Source organism: Micromys minutus, assembly GCF_963924665.1.
Source record: "Micromys minutus genome assembly, chromosome: 3".
NCBI lineage: Eukaryota > Metazoa > Chordata > Mammalia > Rodentia > Muridae > Micromys > Micromys minutus.
The window spans coordinates 50,986,406-51,009,497 of NC_137972.1; the positions used below are offsets into that span (position 1 = coordinate 50,986,406).

Consider the following 23,092-nt stretch of genomic DNA (forward strand, 5'->3'; position numbering starts at 1 on the left):
TATTTGCCCAGTTCTCCTTCATCTCTGTGTCCTATTATCTTTCTTCCTCCCTCTTCCATGACATTTCCTGAGCCTTGGGAGGAGGGGGTATGAAATATATGTCCCACTTATAGCTGAACACACCACAATGCTTTGGCCGGTTTTGAGTTTCTTTGATAACTGCTGTCCTCTGAACAGAGAAAAATCTGATTCTAGGCTACACTAATCTACAGAGGCTTGACTTCAGATGGCAGTTCGATACTTTGTTCATTTATCAGAGGACTAGTAGATTTACCCTTGGGGCCTGTGAGCTCTCAATCCATGGATTCTTGGTCATAATTACATGTGTTTCCTCCTGTTGATCGGGAAACAGTTGGTAAACTCAAGAACATCCATGCCGCTAGTGCACAGATGGGTCAAATAAGGTTACAAAACGCACACACACACACACACACACACACACACACACACACACACACACACCACATACCACTATCACCCCACACTCATATAAAAGTGCTTACTTATAGTTAGCCTAAAAGGGCATAATGCTTTTGCAAAAGCCATAGCTTGCCCAATAAAAAGTCCAGTGTCAGCCATAGGATACCTCCCCCGGGTTGTTCAAGGGATACCCTGGAGACCCCCAAGACAGGCTACTGCCACTGCTCTTGGTTGCCCACCAGAGCTTGACGGTTAAGCCACTATCATTGCAGACAGCACACACTTGGGTAGCAGGACATGGAGAAATCAACTTGGTACTGACAGTTGGTACGTCCTCCTGGCTGGCTTCACAGAGCCAACAGAGCTACGCAAACTGCTGGGGAACAGTCAGCTGAGGCTTGTTTGTAAAGCATATTCTTCTAATCACTAATCACCGATTTTAATATAACTTGGATATAACAAAAAGGGATTTTATTCTTTCCAAAGCTAAATGACTCTAAGAGTTATAAAACTTTTAATGTCAAAAACACTAGTCACAAACACTTTGGACTCTTTAAGCTTCACAGCCTCTGTTACAATGGTTCAACCACACTATTTTAGTACAAAAAAGCCATAGACGATGACATGTGAATGAACGGCTTGCACATGTTCCAATAAAACTTTATTTACAAAAGCAACTGGCTTGCTCTAGGCTTGGACACTGGGACGTTCTGCCTTGGTATTTCCCTTCGTGTAGCACACCGCACAGATGTATGCCTCAGTACTCTGAGGTGTGAGAACAAGGGTGACATGATGTATGTGCTGTGGAGTTGGCTGGCATGAATCATCGTCGCTGAAAGCTCAAAGCAATGATGCTTTTGTTGACACATAACAAGGGATAATGGTTCTAATGAAGGATTCATTACCTCAAGTTATATCTCTCCCAAAAATACTGTTTATTTTTAAACAATAAAAAAAAACTAATTTCTGTTTCTTCAGTTATCACACATTTGAATCCCACAATACCTAAGAAATGTCTACAAAAGAGTCCAACACCTTCCTACCCAATTTACCTTAAACTCAATTCAGTTAAAAATGATATTGAGGCAGACACTGTACGTGACCTCCACTGTAAAGATGAATAAGGTGTGCCCTGTTATCTGGTGTGGCAGTGCATGCCTGTAACCTCAGAACTTGGGATCAGGAACCTCAAGGCATCCTCAACTCTATGGAGTAGAAGGCCAGCCTGGGCTACATGAAATACTGATAAAAAAGAAATAGAAGAAAGAAAACAAATGGAGGAAAAGGAAGAAGGAGAACAGAAACAATGTCCTGTCTCTAATAAACACAGTGGGTAGGGCACAAACAAGGGTTTCTGGAATTGTGGAGAAGGGAGTACTTAGGCTAGGGTAGTGGAGTATTGGGTGTAGCCTCCAGACTCAGGGGAAACTGTTAGAGATTATTCAGTTGAAGAACCTTCCAAATGAGCCAGAAGGAGCTGGCAAGAAAGGTGCAAAGGGAAAGGTGGGGAGAGAAAGTACAAGGGAAAAAAGCCCATGAACACAAAGAGTGCTTGAGGGACCGCAGACCTGTGTCAGCACAGTATACCTTGGCCAGCAGTCACCCAAGCCATAACCTGTTATCAAAACACCAGGTCACGGTCAGGAGCTCCATGAAGTCAGACAAGGGGACCCCAGCCACTATCATACAGAGTTGGAGCTTCATGCCACATACTTAGAAAGTGAAAGCAGAGACTCAGTCACCTGTGGCAAGACTGTGGCGCAGGAAACAGTACAGTGTGGGAGAAAAGTTCAGAATCCAGCTGCAAGGCAGGAGACAAGCTAAAAGGCTGCCACAAAAGTCTAATGAAGAATGCCAGGAAATAAGGATGACTAAGAGAAGGGTCAAATTCAAAGAAAAAGACAGAATAAGGTCTCAGACTTGCTTTGTTAGTAGACTACAGCCTGTAAATCACTCTAATAAATCCCATACTAATACCTAGGTATATATTAGTTTATTCATCAGTTCTGTTCCTTGGAGAACCTTAATACAGTTAGTAGACAAGGAAAATACCATGGCTCGAACTACAGAAGCGCCAGGGGTCAGATGAGGGCTGGCGCCAGAAGAACAACACATCACCCAGAGGAAAAGCCAAGAGAGGAGTCAAGACCAGGAACAGCGCCCTGAGGGCACCACCTCCTAAGGGACAAGAAAGACCAGAACCGTCAGTGAAAGCCAGGGCCAGGAAAGCCAGGCAGCAGTAGTGTCTTGGCTGCTGTGAGAGGCTTTCCAGAGGGGTCACTCAGAGACAGTCTGAGTTTAGAGGGCACTATCCTGAATACAAGGCAGAGGCCACCCCTGGCCCTGGGGCAGACAAAGGAGCCAAGACAACTGAAATATGCCGTAAGTGCAATGCACACCAGATCTGGGACAGGTAGTGTGAGGAGGTAAACTATCACAGTATAAATTCTTCTGCCCTGGTTACACACCAAAATATATTATGGATGTGTGTGGATGCAGCATAAGAATCACTGTGATCGTGTGTTTATGCTTGGGCCAGGGAGTAGTACTATTAAGAGGTGTGGCCTTATTAGAGTGGGTGTGTCACTGTGGGGATAGGCTTAAATACCCTCAACCTAGCTGTGTGGAAGAGAGTCTTCCACTAACAGCCTTCAGATGAAGATGTAGAACTCTCAGCTCTGCCTACACTATGCCCGCCTGGATGCTGCCATGCTCCCACCTTGATAAGGGACTGAACCTCTGAACCTGTAAGCCAACCCCAAATAAATGTCCTTTATAAGACTTGCCTTGGTCATGGTATCTGTTCACAGCAGTAAAACCCTAACTAAGACAACCACCCTATTGTTTTTCACAATTTCTAATGGAAATTACATCTACATTCTGTGCTATGCTTCCAGTGGGCCTGCTAAGACGGCTTTGTCCTCATGCATAAGAGCAGCATCCAGGGATGAGGCATCAAAGTCCAGTGTCAGTGTAGTGGGGCAGCCCAGCAGTGGCATCTCATGCTGCTCCTGAGATCATCATATCACCCAGAGAGGCAGCCCGAGTTGAGGCTCTTGCTGTGGCCTTCCCTCCACAGACCTTCCTACTCCAGATCAGAGACAAATGACCATAAATGATAACTATGTTTACAAACTCATTTAGCGATCAGCAGTTCAACACTCAGTACAGACCCTGCCTCGTGAGTGAGTTTTTGTATCCTTAGAGATCCCCAGCACCGCTCATCTATCACATTAACCAAGGTGAGAACATGCTCCCTTTTTTGTGGGGATGGTCTCCCAGCAGACCTCCCCTTGCACTGTTGGCCTCCTCTATTGTCAAGGAGGCTCAAAACACCTATGTCTAGCAAAGGTCAAGACTTTATCTAAGTGAGTCAATACTCTGTTACCATGGTAACAACAAAAACAGAGGTTGGCGACCAGGGGGAAGTGGGACCATATATAAAGATATAGAGGCTATGAAAGTGGTTAGGAGCTCTGGCCAGTTCTGTTCACCATGGGACCATCCTTTCACCAAATAACCCCAGCCCCATGAGGTGGGCAAGGTGCCTCAGGCCACTACTGTGCTACTCCAAGTGACCTTATAAGCATTCGTCTGACCTCCTGACCTCCCTCAGCTCCTCTCTGCTCCTAACGGTTCCACTTTCATTTCTTGACTAATGACTAAACATAGATATGTATACAATTTCATACATGTGTGTGATTTTTTTTAATTGTTCTGAAGCAGAAGTTTTTATGGTATTCATTAGATACTATTGTTTTGGTTGTATGTGGCATGCTATGTATGTAGTATATGTGTACATTTGGGCAAGCTTATGTGACTCACCTAGGGATGTACATGCAAGACATGGGTCCTCTATTACTTTCATCTTACTTTTTCTTCTTGTTGTTTTTCTTGTTGTTGAGACAGATATATTCCCCCTCCCCCAAACCTAAAGCTCACTAATTCAGTTATACATCCAGACAGCAAATTTCTAAAATGTTCCTGTCTCCAGCACCCTCCAACAGGGTTACTGGCCTACATGGTTATACATGGCTTTTATGTGGATGTTAGGTCATCTGGCTCTCACAGGAATTATTCTTACCCACTGAGCAATACCGTCCAGCCTCTTATTCTAATTTTTTTTGTTAGTTTCCCATTATTATACCTTCTCTGTCACAAAAAAGGTCTTTCATTATTCTTAATTCCCAAATAAACTGTTACCTAACTTATTCATTGTGTGTGTGTGTGTGTGTACAGCTGTACAAACACCTGTGCACATGTGCATGCTGAATTCTGGAGTCAACATTCGGTACATTCCTCAAATGCTTGTTACTTTACACTTTGAGACAGGATTTCCCCACAGAGCCTGAAGGTGGCCATTTCAGCTAGGCTCCAAGGTTATCTTCAACACTGTCTCCCATTAAGGGGGTAACAGATACATGCAGCCATGTCTGGTTTTACAAGAGTGTTGGGGATTTGAACTCAGATCCTCTTGCTTTCATACTGAGCAAGCTTATCCACTAAGCCAACTCCCAAGTCCTACTGAGTAACATAATGTTAAAAAAAAATTCTGACCCATAAGCACCTTGAGAGTGAGAATATATATATATCAATCTCACTAACCAACTGAAGAAAAAGAAAACTCTTTTTATAAAAAAACAATTCAAAGTACCAAGAAGGAAGAAAAACACCAAAACATTATACATTTCCACAGAAATATCTTTACTGATATTCCCTTATTTTTCAATTATCTTTTTATAAAACAGGCCATTCATATATTCATATGAAGAATAAAGAAAAATACAGTAAGATTACAAGTAATTATTTTCTGCTTATCCGTATTTTCTAAACTATTTGCAATTACAATGTACAAGTTCTGCGGACCAAAAGCTCTATGTGGTGGAGAAAATAAAATGAAGGGGGCAAATTAAAATAAATTTATAGATGCAAGATAAATACCAGGTTTGACAACAGTGTCTCTTGTTTAAGTTAGCGATGGTTTGCAGCAGAGCAGTTCAGACAGCTTCTTAGAGGCTGGAACCTGCACACAAATTGCTTCTTTGGGTAGAGTGTGAAACCCACTGAAAACAGAGATGCAAAATTAAGTCCACTGACATCAACAGGAACCTAAAGACAAGCTCCCACTGTCTACAACTCACCGAAGAATGAAAACACAGAAATAAATGAAAGAGAAAAGAAAGAAAAGGGCACAGTAATGCCTTGTGCTTTTCAATTCAGGAGGTCAACAATGAAATATAACCCCAATATGTCAGGAAAATAGGAGCTGTCCACTTCTGAGGCTCAGCATAAATATTTATGGAACTTCATGCTTCATAACCTCTTATGCTCTTAGATTACATTTTTATTTCTTAAAAATACAGAAACAAAAGAAAAACTTGGAAAAGGTTCTCAGATGAAAAACAGTCTTGGCCATTGCCTGGTACAAAGGCCCCAGCATGGCGTCTGACTTCTGTGGCAAGACAATCTGGGCCCAAGACAGCCTACAAAGAAATGCTTCCCCCGCCCCCCCCCCCCCCCCCGCATGCCTTCCGTTTGGTTTTTTGATGTCTCGTCAATTTCAATGTGAGGGACAACAAAGCATTTCACTGCAAAAGCACAGACAGACAGAAAATGCAAATAACAGTCCCCAGGTCCCCTGGTACATGCACTCTGTGGCATACATACTATGTCCTCATATACATGGGATGAACGCAGGACACGAGAAAAGTGACATTTTCATTAGACCTGAAAATGCTTCACATGTGCAAGTTCTTTCAAAAGATAATGGTAGTTTCCCAAAAAGAAAATGTGTATGGTACATACCCACAATCCTAAAACTCAGAAAGAGAGACAGGAAGATCAAGAAAAGGTAATAGAGCCTATAGGAGAGGAGACAGAGATAGAGACAGAGACACAGAGAGGCGTGTGAGAGAGAGAGACATAAAGAAGTGTGTGTATGTATGAGAGCGAGAGACAGAGAGAGAGACAGAGACAGAGACATAGAGAGGTGTGTGTGTATAAGAGAAAGAAAGACAGACAGACAGACAGACAGACAGACAGACAGGTGTGCCTTCACTGTTTTCTCAACCTTAAAATAGAAAACAGAATGCTGGGCTCACTTGAATTAATACCAGAAATATGATAAAACTTAAGACTAACTTTTGGTTAAATACTAAATGCAGTTACCAAAAGTTGTGTTTCATTTCTTTGAAATAAGAAACTCTCTGAATGTTAGTTTACTGTTGCAGGGGGCAACCCACCCATCCATTAAATAAAACACAAAACCAATCCTATGAACCATAATGTATGGAAGTGAGTTAATAACCTTCAGCATCATAGTAAGAAAGCACTGAGGACAACGACATCACCATCACAATGACATCTCTGTACTCCTGGTGTGGAGTTACCAATGCCCAGGAAGCACAGGTCAACTCAGATTTTGTGATCACCACTTCCAGAAATCATCTTCATTCAAAGTTTGCCACACAAGCACTGGAGAGACTCAGCTAACTTTAAATCAGTAAATTCCTCATAGGGTTTCAAATGGCAACTCTGGAATACTTTCAACAGAAACCCAAGAATATGCCAAATATGCCAAAAAGAGACTAAGTGTATCTGAAAGAAGTCGGTTGTTGTGCTTGACAGAACGAAGTCATGGCTGACTGTTGGAAGGAACATGGGAAAGAGTGTAACAAAGCCTTGGAACGCGGTTTGTTTACTTGCATTCTACACCTCTTTCTTTTCAGTTTCCCAAACTCTCTTTAGAATGCGGGCTTCAATTCATAGCAAACATATCTTTCTATGCCACTATTTAAAATAAAGAATGCCTCTACAATTCCACAGATCATTTGTGTGCCAAGTCTGCCATCTCCTGGTTAGATATGGAATTGTATCTGTTGGTGAACAGCAATTTGGAAATCCTACTTCCATCTCTCATACTGTGACACAGTTTAGCAAACCCTCCTTCCTTAAATGGCTCCCCACTTATACAACTACCCTATAAGCACCATAGGAAAACTTTAAATCTAGTCTCTCTCTTGAGAAAACCAACTGGTGACCCAAACTGCATGCTAAGTGAACAGCCTTCTCAGAAATCATATTGACCTGCAGACCCCAGGTAGTAAATGTTGAGGAATCGTCATACAAACCAAAGGCTTCCCGCTTGTGTTCTCTCTCACAGATCACAGAGGTGATTCGTGTGAATGGAGCCCTACTCATCGATCTGTAGGTCCCTCTTAACAAATAACCCTGAAGGTGAGACACACTGTGACAGTTAACTACTGTCATAACACACAGCACATGCATGATGGAAAGCTGGAGCAGTGTACTTTGGGAGGAATTATAGGAAGGGGCTTCCTCAGCTGAAGAGACGCTCTCTGTAGCACACAAGTGACATTTGCATCCCCTGGCTTGTGGCTTCTCTCTCCACCTTTAGAGCAGCAGCTCATCATCCTCAGGGTTCCTGGACCTTCCTGCTTCCCTTCCTTCTTGGTATGGATGCTTGGGATTGCACTGGGCTCCCCCTGATGACTTCAGAAACCCCAGCTCTCAAGATCTCCAGTCATATCTGCCCAATCTCTTTTACCAAGAAACATTCTCAGGTTTCACATATCAGGAGAGAGGAGCATGATGTCTCTACAATAGAAACAGTAAGTTCTAAAACATGCTTTCCTTACTTTAAAGAAACTCAAAATGATCTGCATTTTTTGCCTCAACTAGCTTTTTTAATTTTTACTTAATATGCATGTACTATGTTTATATCATTCCCCCCTCTCCACTCTCTTACATCTCCCCCCACTCCATCTTAAATTTATGGCTTTTTTTCCTTTGTCTGGGGTTATCTGCTTGACATGGTGTGTGTGTGTGTGTGTGTGTGTGTGTGTGTGTGTGTGTGTGTGTGTGTGCGCCCACATGTGCTCACCCTGGAAAATGACTCACTCTCCCTCTCTTCAGTCATTAGTTGCCTGTAGTGGAACCCTGTGAAATTTCCCCCATCCATATTCGACATGTCAACTGGTGCTGTCATTGTTTAGGCAGCTTTACTGGTGAGAGGTCATGAGTGTAGCTCCCCTGTCACATCTAGAAGACACAATCTTGATGCAGCCTTCCTGGTCATCTGGCTCTTACATGCTTTGCTCAGCATCTTCCACCATGTTCCCTGAGCCCTGGGTGTAACGGCTGTGCATTCCTGTCAGCTGTCCTCTGCACTGACCAGTTGTTTAAACCTCTGGTCTCTGTCTGCTGGGGTGTCTTTGATGAGTGGAGAGAGTAAGTCTCTGTGGGGATGAGGACAAGAAGACAGAGTGTAGACAGGAAGTACACTGGTTGGAGAATGGCAGAAGTGAGTTCTCCTCTAAGACCCAGGACCTCACTAGCCTTGGGCACCTGGCTGCCTTTCCAGAGCCAGGAGATTTCCCTCCTGGGCCTTAAGTCCAGTTACCGCTAAAATTAGAGACGGCTCGCCACACTGGTCACTGTTGCAGTTCATCGGTGTCACAGCTACGTAGGGCAGCTTAGTTTCCTTTCCTCTGCACTCTCTCCTTCTGACACTATAATTGCTAACTGCAGAGAGAGGCTTTTTGCATCAGAAGCAGCTCAACTCCTCTAGGTCCTGTGTCTGAAGTATATGGTATCTTTTGCAACTGTCTTAACTTTGACTGATCTGAGACAAGACTAACAGTAACACCCTTCATTGTTAAGGAGTTGTTTGCACTCTCCTGACCAACAACTCAAAAGAAGATTTCTCATGCCTGATACTGGAGTTTTGTTACACAGTCTTAGGATTCATCTAGGTCATTCTCACTGGAGAACATTTCTACAGAATTGGTTGTATGAGGAGATACTTTTTTGACCTTTTTTACTGTTTATTTTTAATGAAACCTGGGCATGTGGGTTTCTTTCATTGGTTATACGGTTGATATGGACAATGTGGGCTGGGCTAAGGTGCTAGCTGTGGGTCTCGATCTGGGTATGGGGACTGAGGAAGGAACAAGTGGGCTAGGGTCAGGTAGACTCACCAGGCTGGCCAGAGCACAGGCTGTGTAAGCGGTGCTGGGCATGTAGGTCATATATGGTGCAGGTGGGACAAAGTCAGGTAGACACAAGGGACTGGACTGGCACACAGTATCTATCAAAGTCCTGGGCCAAGCCTAGAGTTTGGGGATGGTTCACCAGATTGGATTGGTGCACAGGATGTAAAAACAGGACTCGGCCTGAGGACTGAAGAGGGTGCAAGTGGGCCAGAGTGAGGCAGGGTCACCAGGCTGAGTCTGGGTATACAATTTACAGGCTGTGCTGGGCCTGGAGGTCGAATGTGGTACAGGCAGGAACAGGTCAGAAAGACACCTGATCCAAATGCCTATTGTCCAAGTCCTATACTTTCTCATCTCTACTTCTGTCATTTTATAGAACATAAAAAGGCAGAAATCTCTACAGAGCTCCTGGCAGAACACGAAAACGCTGGCCTCGTTCATCATCCTCCATGGTGTTTTATTGTCCACACAAAGCTGCAGAATCTTCAACAACTCGCTCAACTTTTTTGAGTTTAATTTCTCTGTATTCTTGTATCAAAGCTGTAAAAATATGTCACACAGCAATTTATGTGGCATGAAACCAGAAACAGCATTTATTATAGTTCCTGTGTGAGGTGCAAGGCTGAGCACTGTGTTTAAGTACTGCATTATTTCATCCCTGTAAGAACTGGGAATAGGGCAGCAGGCAGGCAAGCCTGTTCGGCCAGAGAGAAAGAGCAGAAGCTCCATAAATCAAAGTGTAAAAATGTGTGTGTATGTGTGCGTGTGTGTGTGTGTGTGTGTGTGTGTGTATGTAAAAGTTACAGTCTGACCCTCATCTATAATTTGAAAATTAATGATCCCCATATCAGAAGTCCTCAAAAAATAGTCCCTGGCCAGTCAATAAATGAATCCAGTGATTTATTTTATGTGCTACTCAGAAATAGAATCAACACTTCTGCTGCTGCTTCCTAGCACCTGCCATGGTACCAGCTATATATAGCACACACAAATATAAGAAACCCCACAGCTACAGACCAAGGCAAATCAGTGATCCAGGCATTTAACTCATTTCCTTTCCAAGACCTGTAATCTAGACAACCGGAAAACGGGCACTAGGAGGAAAGGCCACATTCACAAGTCAGCATTGTCCTAAAAATGATTTTGCCTCAACAAATCTTGGGCTCACACATACATAGCTAAACATAACTTCCTTTAATGCTGCTGATCTTAGAGGGAACGACTCTATTTTCTTATTCACAAAATAATGGAACATTGCACACAGCTCAAAATGGTTCCTTCAACTTCATCATAATGTCTGAACGTTATGCTGTTACTCTAAAGCTCAACTTAATTTTCTTCCATTAACTGATATATTTCCCAAACCCTAAATTAACACATCTTCTCTTCCCTCTTGTACACTAACGAAATAGCATGATCAATAAAAAATGACATTGGAACCATAAATCAATGCCATCTATACTAAAACTGCACACTGTATAAGAAAAGGAAAATTTTCAAGATGTAAAACCTACAAGGGTTAGAAGGGACACCAGCAAGAACCCTTCATCAGATCCCTCAGGTCCTCAGCACGCTCACACAAAAGTGAGTAACAATGCAGGTGGTGCCAAGTCAGAGTGAGCCCTGTCTCCTGCCTCCTCTTCTGCCTGTGCACTGGGCCTGCGGTGGCTGGGACAGCTGAGAAGATGGAATGGTGTGGACTGCATTCAATCAGTAAGCCCTGCTGGAGAATCTAACAGGCACTCAACACACATCAGTCAACAATGTGCTGAAGGAGTGTCACTGAGAAGCTCTTCTAAACATTCTTTTCTCTACTGAGTCCTCTTTAGCCTGTCTTGAGTTCACTGTCTTCCTCCATAGCCCCTCCTGTGGCTCTGGTGATCTCTGGTTTACTATGCTCTCCACACCCAGACAGCTTCAGACACTGATCTAGAAGGCACAGCTAAGATCACTGCTGCTCTTCTGTGCAGAATGTCAAAGAGTGAAGACCAAGCGCCTACCCAGACCAGGCAGATCCTCTAGCCTGCAGTCCGCCCTCACCTAGATGGCCCTGTCATTACGCTCCCACCATTAGGAGCTTGAAAGTGTATGCCAAGTGATACAAGACTCTTTCTTGCTTCCACTCAACAAATAATCACATTGTATAATACAAGGCAATAAAACTGTATGAAAGTTGGCGTGCTCTTAAATGATATCTTAGCTACCCTTGCCACTGAAAAAGAAATGAAAAAATTAACTATGTAAGGTGAAAGATATGTAAATTGTTTACTATAGTAACCATTTCACTATCTATGCCTATTCCATAACATCAATGTATATATCTTAAATACATACAATAACATCTACTTTTATAAGTAAGTTAGGAGCAGGGGGATGACTGTGCGATGGTAAAAACCAGAGTTCAGATCCCCAGAACCCACATAACTGGGTAGGCATGGTGACCACCTCAAATCTCAACATTCAGGAACCAGAGACGGGATCCCTGAGGCAAGCTGGTTATCTGGGTAGCTGACCAGTTGAATCAGTGAGCTCTCTGCTCAGCACTAAGATGCTCTCCCTCAATGAATAACATGGAGAACTGCAGATCAGGTGCCAGATGTTAACTTTGGGCCTCCACATACATCCACACACCAGGGCTCACTATGTGTGCCCTCAAGCATTCATACACATACACATACACATAAGAAAATTAGCTAAGTCCACCAGGCTCGAAGATTAAACATTCTAGGAGACAGTTTCTAAATCAGCACCCCATCACCTATCCCCATCTAGACAAAACCAACTCACCTTCCTTGCCTTTAGGATCTCACTCTACCATCTACTTCCCTTTCTTAAAAACATCTGGACCACTTGAGTGTACTGTGTGTACACTTTCTGTCCCTCTACCTCAGCCCAGACATGGGAGACTCAAATCTAGATCCATAATGTCAGGCAAAGACAGCAAAAGTGAAGGAAACTAAGAGGAAATGAATAATGGTCTAAGAAAGAAATAGAGCTCCCTATAAGATACAAAGGGCAATACAGATGGGTTGTTTTACTGAACAGCTTTTTATATAATTCCATGGTTTAGAATTGCTAGGAAGAAATAAGTCTGCCTACTTGTTTATTTGTATATACAACGCACTGTGTAAAACAATGGGTCCCGGGCACACAGGAAAGCAGGCCGAAGGTGCCTTGAGCATAGACATGTGCTCACACCGCATCAAAGAGAAAAGGCACCTGCTTGATTTCAGAGGGGTCAGGTAGGTAGCAGTTCCGTGTTCGCTTCTAATTGCATAAGGTCACAGGGGACACTCACATTTCTCCCTATTTGTGTTCAACCGTAAGCAGCTCCTACAGCAACACCATGGAGAGTTCCTTCAGATTCAATCACTACACTGCCTCGGCCCAGGAGAGGAAATCCTACTGTCCACTCACCTACCTGTGCCCTGTGACTCGGTTACTCAACTGAGCAGGAGTTGGCCTGTGTGTGTGCCTGGAATCCAGAACTCAGGAGACTGGGACAGAAAAATCAGGAGTTTAAGGCCAGCCCAGCTACCAAGTGAGATCCTAACTCAAATAAACAAATAAACAAATAAATAAATAAATAAATAAATAAATGTTTAAAAGTACAGGATGATTCACACACACATATATATATGACTATTGTCAATGTCTATCATGAATAATTCAAAATATAAAATTATGTTCAAAAGTTTTTAACTGGGAGCTGAAAAGATGGCTCGGTGTTTAAGAGTAATTGCTGCTCTTTCAGAGAACCTGGGTTCTGTTCCCAACACCCACTTGGTGGCTCAGAGCCACTCTAAGTACAATTCTAGCATCCAACACTCTCTTCTGAGCTTTATTACCTTCTCAATGGTGTTTGCTGTTTTGTTTTCCTTTTTATCTATTTCATTTCTTTTCTTTCTTTACTTACTTATTTAAGGCGGGGTCTCCCTATGTAGCACTGGACTCCAGCTCACAGAGAACCACCTCCCTCTGCCTCTCATGTGTTGGGCTTAAAGGTGTGAACACACACAGTGGTTCTTAAAGGTCATAATGAACATCAGATCTCCATTTAATTTTTATTTATGTGTTCACACAGCTGTATGCATTCAGGTTTCCCCAAAGGCCAGAGAGGGGTGTCAGATCCTGGAGCCAGAGTTAAAGATGATGTGAGCAGCCAAATATAGGTATTTGGAATAAAATGCCAGTCCTCTACAAGAACAGCAAGTGTTAAGTCATCTCATTCATTCTATGATACTAACAGGATAAGCAGAAAGCTTACATCCATCCCCACTAGGCAAGACACAGCAAATACCAGCATGTGCTCTGAGCTTTGTGTCTGAGAAGCATACCAAGTCCTCAGTACACTTAGCCAAGCACATCATCTAGCGGAAACCTTGACTACACTGTATCCAGCAAAGGCCTGAATGGACTGGTACACAGCAGGTCCATCAGCCTTTAGTTACCAGAGGAGGGAGACCTTAATATAATGTGTCTTTAGCAACAAGACTCTCCAACAGCATATGCCTTTGAGAGCAGGCTGCAACATTCACACAACATCCTTTTACAGAAAAGCCAAGTCTATACGTGTTCCACCCTCAGAAATAGTCCATCTGCATATAAGGACGCACTAGTGTCAGCTGGGATTCTTCTGACCTGCCAGAGCCCCCTACCATCTCCAAAGACCTTCAGTTGCAAGCAGCCACAGGCAGCTGATCCCATTGTGGGTATTCCCTGATCACTTGTGGTGCTGTGCTGCTAGACGCTACCCGAAGGGCACATACAGAACAAGGTAATTTATCTCCTGGATGTTTGTCTTAAGTGAGCATGGGTTTGAAAGGCACAGCCAGCAGCGCCCATGTGGGGCATCTCCATGTCATTGTGCGTGCGCTTCATTCACACGGTGCTGCTTCTGAATGCAAAGAATTCTGCTGTTTCTAAAAGGAACAGAAACCAAGCCTCAAGAAGCAGAAGATTCAAGAAAAGTAAAATCTGAAGGCCCTTGCAGAGCATCACCACTGCTGGTCGTGGCGCCCACACTACGAAGGGAAAGCTGCCTCACCCTGAACTAACTTCATCATGGATTCTGTGTGTGATGAAAGCTGGGCTGGGAGATAATTGGGGTAGGGATTTAGAGATTCGGTATAGCAAACTTCCTAATAAAATGGCACAAACGGGACCTTCTTGCTGTGGTTACATATTAAATCTTATTTGATCGATTTCTCTGTATTGCAAATTACAAGCAGAAGGTTATGATTAGAGTCATATTGATTCATCATTAACATTTAATCAAGCCTCTGCTGTAGCTACAGGGAATGCTTACTTTGGCAGTGCCCTTTTCTTTGCAAGTTGCCTTTATTGTTGCTACAAGGAAACTGTGTATATATCCAATACCAACGAACTACAGCATTGTTTCTAAGAAACCTGTGTGCAGCGTAACAAGCCTGGCTTGAAGCAAAGGCACTGCCTGGGAATGGCGCACAAACTCTCCCCATAACCCAGGCTGCTTCCCTTCAACAACATATTAGAAAATATAGCCTAACACACCATTTATGAAACTACGTTGAAGCTGTTTAATGCAACATGCAATTACAAAGTAATGGCAAGGCTAGGGGTATACCTTAGGGCTAGGGTGCTACATGAGAGACGCTGGATTCATGCTGGGGTGGGGAGTTAAATAACAGAGGAGGAACTGGGGAAACAGATCACTCAGTGAAATACTTGCCCCAAAGCACAAGGACCTGAATTTGATCCCCAGCACCATGTAAAATGCCATGTCCAGTGTTGCAGAGGGGGAGACACCAGATCTCAGGATTTCGCTGGCCAGTCAGCCTAGCCTAGCAAAGCCCCAGGTCCCAGTGAGAGATTCTGTCTCAAAAACAGGTAGACAGCTCAAGGACCAAGACCTAGGGAGCTGTGGTCTCCTCAGATATATCCATACTTGCCAAAACTTACAGAAACATCCATGTACCTACACATAAACACAGGAATACATAATAACAAATAATAAGTAATAAATAAATTAAAAAGGCAACAGCTATCATAAAAAACAGAATCTTTACATCACTACAGGCACTTAAACCATCATACACCATTTTTCATCCCTTAAAATATTCAAAAGTAACTGTATAGAATAAGGTCTACTGTCAGAACATAATCAGAATTGATTTAAGCCTAGAACAAAAGGTTAGAAGGAGTTTTTAAATTAAACGTAGACTGATTTTAAATTAATAAATTGCTAAAATGACAAAGCTCCCCAAATTAATTTAGAGACTCCAATGTAATACCTCTGATTTCTTGCAGAAATATCTAAGTTGATTATGAAATTCACAGATATACCAGGGCTGGAGAGATGGCTTTTCAGTAAAGACATTAGGAAACTGGATACTCACATGCCAAAGAATAAAGTAAGGAGCCACTGAGATGGCTCAGCAGGTAATTATGCTTGCTCTGTGTTCTAGTTTGTTTTCTGTTGTGATAAAACACTAAACAAAACCAACCTGTGGGCAAGAAAGGGCTTATTTCACCTTACAGATAGCCCATCATTAAGAGCAGCTAAGGCAGGAACTTGGAAGCAGGAATTGAGACAAGAGGCCATAAAGGAGCATGACTTACAATCAGCTACCTTTCTAAAACAGCCCAGGCCAACTTCCTTCCTAAGCTAGTAAGTCTTGCAGTGGGCTGGGTCCTCCAGCATCAGGCCAATCTGAAGGGGGCAATTCCTCAACTAAGGATCTTCCTAGCCATGTCAAATTGACAACCAAGAATAGCTTGCCATCACACTACATGAAACAGCTTGGCTACCTAAACATTTGATCCTCGGAAGTCTCTGACCTCGACATGCATATGGTAGCATGGGCACTCACATGCTATAAAAATATACTTAAAGAATAAGGTTAGGTCACATGCCCAAACCATACACAAAACTCACTCACAATGTAGCAAAGACCCAAGTATAACTATAAAATGTGTAGAAGAAAATACAAGCCTATTTTGAGCTCATATTAGGCAACAATTTCTTAACAGGATGCCAACTCACTGGACACACACTTCATCTAGAGCCCTCACCACAGAGATACACATATTTGACTCAGAATCTAGACACTGAAGGAAAAAGATAGAAACAGAGAGGGTATGGATCACAGGTTGACATAGTAGGCCATAGTCCCTTCTCCTGTACCCAAATCCTGTTCATAGCCACAGCTGCTACTTCACTGTGCCTTATATTTTCTGTGACCTAAAACTGTGCTGTCGAAGCCATTCTGGGAAAATTAGTTCCAACTCAGCCATAACAACACAAACAATACCAAGCAAACTTATACACATGCCTTCTACCATCTCTTTAGTTCTATCTGTATAAAGATGTTTTAGAGCTGCCTCATCCAATAGTACACAATGGAGTCCTCTTACATCCTAAGGCTGTCTTTTAACTGTCATGTTCAACCAACTCGATTTTATTGGGATTTTACAACTTTCATAATTAAAACACCAAACAACCAAAAACAAAACAAGAACCAGTAGAGGCTCAGCTCAACCTGAGGACCAAGCATCAACATGAGCTGGATGTGAGGCGAGCACCGTAAGCCCAGCACTGTGGGGATGAGACGGGAGGATGCTGGGGCTTGCCTGGTTCAGCTTCAGTGAGACCCTGTCCCAAGGGACTAAGTCAGGGAGCGATAGAGCAGGGACCCAACACCGTCCTCTCCTGATGTGGCATACAGGGCACAGGACCACAGACACACGTGTGTATACACAGCACACAGAACTAAATGCAGCACACACATAAAAAAACTGTTAAAGCCTGGAGTGGCTTTAACATATCTTCAGTTTTGTATTCAAGAGGCTGAGGCAGAAGGATCACAAGTTCAAGACCAATATGGTTACACAGTAAAGCCCTGACTCAAAAGGAGTTCGATCTGTTTAATTTAATAAAAGTCATCATAAATAATACATTTTGAGGAGATAAATATGTGTATTCTGACATAAGCATTACACAGTAGAATCTGATACAGTGATAGTTTGTCTAGCATTTAAAAAGCTCTGAATTTGAACCACAGCACCAAAATAAAATAGCATAACATTGTGTAATATGTTTTAATGCATTGCTTTAAAGATATAGGTTTTAGATTTTTATCTATCAGTTATCTATCAGCTAAAAAAATTAACTTTTAAAAATGAGACAATTATCTGTACCAACAAACACAGGCATAATTCACATCTGTGGCATTGTACACACGAAGCCTATTGCTCACCACTTCCCCTGCAGAGGCGGCCAGCATGTGCTTCATGGGTCTGAAGTGTGAAGTGGCGTCGGTGTGCAGCAAAGATTTCACATATTCATAGGTGAGAAAAAACGCAGCAGCTGAAACGTAAAAGTCTTTTTAAGAATAACTGAATATCTCGCCTACTAAGTAAGGAATGTCTCTCAAAAGCTGGGACCATAATCATTAAATTCTGAGACAAGAAATGCTAAGTGCATGCCTTTTCCTAATTCCGGATCCTATCCTAAGTACACTTACGCGGTAGCCTGGTGCCACCACAGTTCACTGATGAGGAACTTACAATTTCCTATCAAACTTCTGAGAACAGACTGTGGGCTTCACAGGCCCAAAGTATCACTATACAGAGTCACAAACACAAGCGGCTGCACCGGGTTATAGGTAGGTTAAGACACATACCTTAAGTAAAATGTCAGCTCTACAATGTTTACTGCTGATTACACAAAATAACCACATTACTTTTCACTACTTCATCTTAACGAACATCAACTATTTCATTAAAAATGGAAGTCAGGGCCAGGCTTAGCTGCACACACCTTTAACCCAAGCACATCGGAGGCAAGGGCAGGCTGATCTCTGAGTTTGAAGCCAGTCTGGTCTACACAGCAAGCTCCAGGCTAGCCAAGGTTACATAGTGAGACCCTATCTTTTGGGGGCAGGAGGGGAGTCAATAGAAAACTACTTTTATTGCTCTAAAGTTATTACAACTGCACATGAGGCTTTAAAACTTTCTGTATACTATCAATCAAGAGTTTGGGGTGTTTTGGTCTGGTTTGGTTTGGTTTTGTTTTTAACCTCTTCCATAAGAGGTAAGGCACAGAGGATAAAGGGACAACAAATTCATCTGAAGGATGTGAGAGCACTAATTACCCAGGAAAACAACCTGGCAAAGAAAAACATTTCCCAAAGTCACCCAGTGTGTAAAGGACCCACCAGCTGCTCACACGAGTAATTACAAATACAGAAGCTATGAGTAGCCAGTCTAGTCCCTTGTGGTTCCTCACACGGCTTCCCCCACTTTGACCCATTTCTACATGTCCAGCTATGAGGACTCCACTGCACTCAGCGGTGTGTTCTGCAGATGCAGACACTCCCTAAGCCCCACCCCACCCCAGGACAAAGGAGGAAGCTAAAGGCTCCTAGACTCCATCATCAACTACCTCAAGCCTATCATTGATAGCTACTATTTTTGTGACATAGAGATATAAATTCTGGCCTCTGCCAAACAGGTAGCCTCCGAAAAGGCTCTAATAGTTGGAAATGATGGTACAGTGCGGTCCTAAGGGAAGCTCTGAGCAAAGCAGAGGACAGGAGGTGGGCTAGCCAAGACCCACACCACACGAACAAGACTCCAGACTGGTGTTACTTCTGTTCTGCTCTTTTCTTAAAGGGAACTGGTCTTCTTAAAAGGTTCCCTTCCCACTCTCAGTCCTTCACCTGTGCTGACTCTGTTCTCAAAAACACCCACAGCCATCAACAGTTACAGTGGGCTCTGCACTCAGACTAGACAGAGCTTTAACCAATAACAAAAGAACAATGTTTATACAAAGGAAAGTTTGACTCATCCAAAATTTATACAAAACGCCATTTCAAAAAGGCTGTGCTTTGACTTCTCCTGAACTTTATAGTCTAAAAGGCAAGAAGGTTGAACATAATCTTTCCAGAAACTGACAGGCACAGAAACACACATGTGTTCATGTTAGGTTGTGTGTGTGTATGTATGTGTGTGTGTATGTGTGTGTATGTGTGTGTATGTGTGTGTGTGTGTATGTGTGTCTGTGTGTGTGTGTGTGTGTGTGTGTGTGTGTGTGTGTGGTGTGTTGTAAATTCAAAAATCCTATTCTGCATGTAAATGCCCTGGAGAATGTAAAGCAGTCCTGTGAGCATAACAGCAGCACATGTCCCACATACACCACCAGTGAGGTCACACCTGCCTGGATCCTTGCTGCAATACATGAGAGAGAGAGATCTAAAGAGCCATAAAAGCCACAAGAATGTGACTACGAAATGCTGTGAGCACAGAGCAGCCTCTGCCTTTGCAGCTCTCCTGCTGAAAGGTCCTCAAACGTGTCTACAGAGGAGGACCACCGTGAGGTTCTTTTAAAGCATCAGTGTCATGGACAAAGCTAAGACTATTCGGGATACTCTGACACCTCTGCCCATTCTTAGAAATGTGCATTATACAGAGCCAGGGTTCAACAACAGCTCATTAGCTAATATTCAAAGAACTATGGCAGAGAGTCGAGGGTAATCCCAAGGATGACTCCTAGGGGACAGGAAGAAAGTGACTTGACAAAAGTGGATGGAAAACCATTTTCTCTCTGCACTATAAATCTTTCTTTATGTGAAGGCTATGCTCAAAGACTAGGCACTTACATATCAGGTTGACAAACTCATTCATTATCTGGAAAAAGAGACCCCAACATTTAAGAAGCTAGAGCCACGATTCTTTACATGTGTGCTGTGTAACACTTTAGCTAGTTGGCTCAGTTTGTTTTTAAGCATTAGAAGTATCCATCAGAGACTGGGAGATGGGAGGTAGGTAGGCACAAGAAAACACTGCCTACTCTGCATGTACAGGGTCCTGAATTCAATCCAAAAGAAAAATAAAGTATCCACTGGTAAACAATTAAAATCAGGTAAGCAACTGGAAATATATCACCTGAATTACCAAACGAGAGCACTGAAAGTCAGGACACGATGTTAAAGCCCAAACAACAGGTATTGGCTATAGAGTATTCAGGACAAAACAGCAAAGCACCTGCCTCATTTAAGATGTAAGATGAGTGATGCCTGTCTCACCTGCTCACATCCCAAAGCAGTGATCACCAGCCAGCTTCTCCCTGGGTCCCCTGGGATGCTTGCAACACTCCTTTATAAAGCTGCCTGAGGATTCTGGCGTGCCGCAAGGCTGAGAACCATTGCATTAAGGAATCGTGCTGAAAAGGCAACGCTTTAAAGTCTCTAACTGGGGGCTATAATAGCAAAAATGTTTTTAAAAGATTATCTTTTATGTTCTTTTTCTATTTTTTTGGTATAAACATTCTGGGTCCTGGAATGAAACATACAGCACTCTGCATTCTGTTTAATAATAATCAAAGAACAAAATATAAATTCAGAAAATCAGTTGTAAGACAATGAATTTTACGTGTTAAAATTAAATACTCCTCTTATACTGCTCTGAAAACACCATCCTGGCTTCTGAGCGGTGTGACCATCAACACCCTTACCATTAGGAAAGGATCCAATGGCTGCAGAAGGGACACCAGCGTAGATTCCACGGAAACCGCCAGCCTTGCTAAATCCCTGGGGACTCTGCAGCCTTGTCTTAATAGTATCCAAAGGGAATAATATCAAGTCCACAGAGGCACCTGCTACCCCTCCGGCCTGTGCAAAAGGTGGGGAAGAGAAAAGAGAAGTGAGCTCTCAGCCATGTAGAGACGGGAAAGTCCTTCCTTTCCTCCCATGCTGATCAGAGCTGTGGACATCTGCCTGTGCTAGGCAAGCACTCCACTACAGAGCTGTGTCCCAGTGCAGAGGACGTCTTCAAACATTCTCACACCTCCTGTCCACGTTCTCTTTGCAATGCTCAAAGGTCTTGAATTTTTATATGAAAATAATACGCTTATCGGTTGTGCTAATTTGCAACTTGTACGTTTTTATCTTTAAGATGAATTTTAATGAATTAATTTTTTAAACAAAATTAAAGCTCACTCTTAATTTGCTCTTGTAATTTGACAACTGTTTAAAGCCATTTTTTAAAAAAGAAGAAGAAACGTAAAGAGTAGGAAGTATCCTAAATATTCAAGTAGCTCCTATTGTTAGTTTCCTGTTGTGTCTCTCCAAGGTTCAAAGGCATATTAAAGCAGTCATGGGGATGCTGTTCTTACTGAGTTTGGTTGCTTTGTTCTATGTGGTGTCTGTACGGTTCCTGTGCCTGTGTGGAGACCAGAGGTACACATCAGGCATCTTTCCTTGATTGCTTTTCACCTGTATTTTTGAGATAGGATCTCACTAAATCTCAAGCTTATGAACTCAGTTATGCTAGCTGACCAATGGCTTCATGTCTCCCCCTCCCCCTCCCTTCCTCTCTTTTGAGACAAGGTTTCATGGAGACCAAATTAGACTTAACTTGTTACACAACCAAGATGACCCTGAGCTCCTGAAGCACCTCCCTCCACCTTTCAAGTGGACACGAAGAAGTACTATGCAGCTGCTAAAAATAAAAATAAATGAAAACTTCCAGGTAAATGGGTGGAACCAGGAAAGATTAGAATGAGTAAGGGTCCCAAACTCAGAAAGACAAATGCCACATAATCTCTCAGCTGCGCGTCTGCCTCAGAACCACAGGCAGCGCACAATCTGTTGTAGATGTATCAGTTGAGGCTAGGCTTCCCTTAACCCACTGATTTCGGCATATGATCTGCTGTGTTTTCAGTAACGATCTCCCTTTGGTGTGGAGAGAGATTTCTTTGATGAGAGGTGAGAGTTACTACACTTACCTGGGAACATAAGGATCTATTTTAGAATGCAGTTCTGCTGGCCTAGTAAAGCGAGGTAGCAGGTTCTAGATTCATTAGCTTGCTAGCCCCAGGTAGTTGGCTAGGTTTCTAGTCCGGTGTGGGAAGTGTGTGGTGTCTTCAGCAGTAGAATTCTTCAGCCTTTGAGAGGCAACCATGGGAAAGAGCCATGACCTGCCTACATTGTTTTCGAGTCATTTGTCTACTCTGACCACTAATTCAAATGAATGTTTCTCATGCCTGGTATTACATGTGTGGGGAGCACTGTCAGCTCAAATGGCATACCTTCATGTAAGACAGACACAGACACAGACAGACACACACACACACAATTCTTATATGCACTGTGTATGATTTTAGGTAAATATTCTCTTATATAATTCCTTGATGCTTTATCAATATCATTGGTGTTATCCGTCCCTTCTCTCTCCCCTTCACTCTATATTGACTCCTCCTTCCTCCATAAAGCAAAGCCTCCCCCTCTTCCTGCTTTTCCCATTTCCCTCTTTGTATCACCTGAGTCCTGCTCTTCTTTCTCTAGCCCCCTTCCACGGTCCCTTTTACTTTCCTGGTTTCTGAAGTTATTCCAGATTGTGCGCTGCCTGTGGTTCTGAGGCAGACGCACAGCTGAGAGATTATGTGGCATTTGTCTTTCTGAGTTTGGGACCCTTACTCATTCTAATCTTTCCTGGTTCCACCCATTTACCTGGAAGTTTTCATTTATTTTTATTTTTAGCAGCTGAATAGTACTTCTTTGTGTCCACTTGAAAAGTGGAGGGAGGTGGTTCAAGGAGCTCAGGGTCATCTTGGTTGTGTAACAAGTTAAGTCTAATTTGGTCTCCATGAAACCTTGTCTCAAAAGAGAGGAAGGGAG

General features: G+C 42.9%; 1 protein-coding gene across 2 annotated transcripts in view; it reads right to left on the reverse strand.

Annotated features, from left to right (window-relative positions):
- SLC25A26 (solute carrier family 25 member 26) overlaps nt 1–23,092 on the reverse strand; it is an 86,563-nt gene that overhangs the window by 61,729 nt on the left and 1,742 nt on the right. For both annotated transcript variants that reach the window (XM_080914528.1, XM_080914527.1), the window contains exons 2-3: nt 20,929–21,085; nt 17,672–17,781 (exon numbers count right to left, since the gene is read on the reverse strand). In XM_080914528.1, the coding sequence (XP_080770654.1) occupies nt 17,672–17,781; nt 20,929–21,085 (267 nt within the window). The remainder of the gene's footprint in view (nt 1–17,671; nt 17,782–20,928; nt 21,086–23,092) is intronic.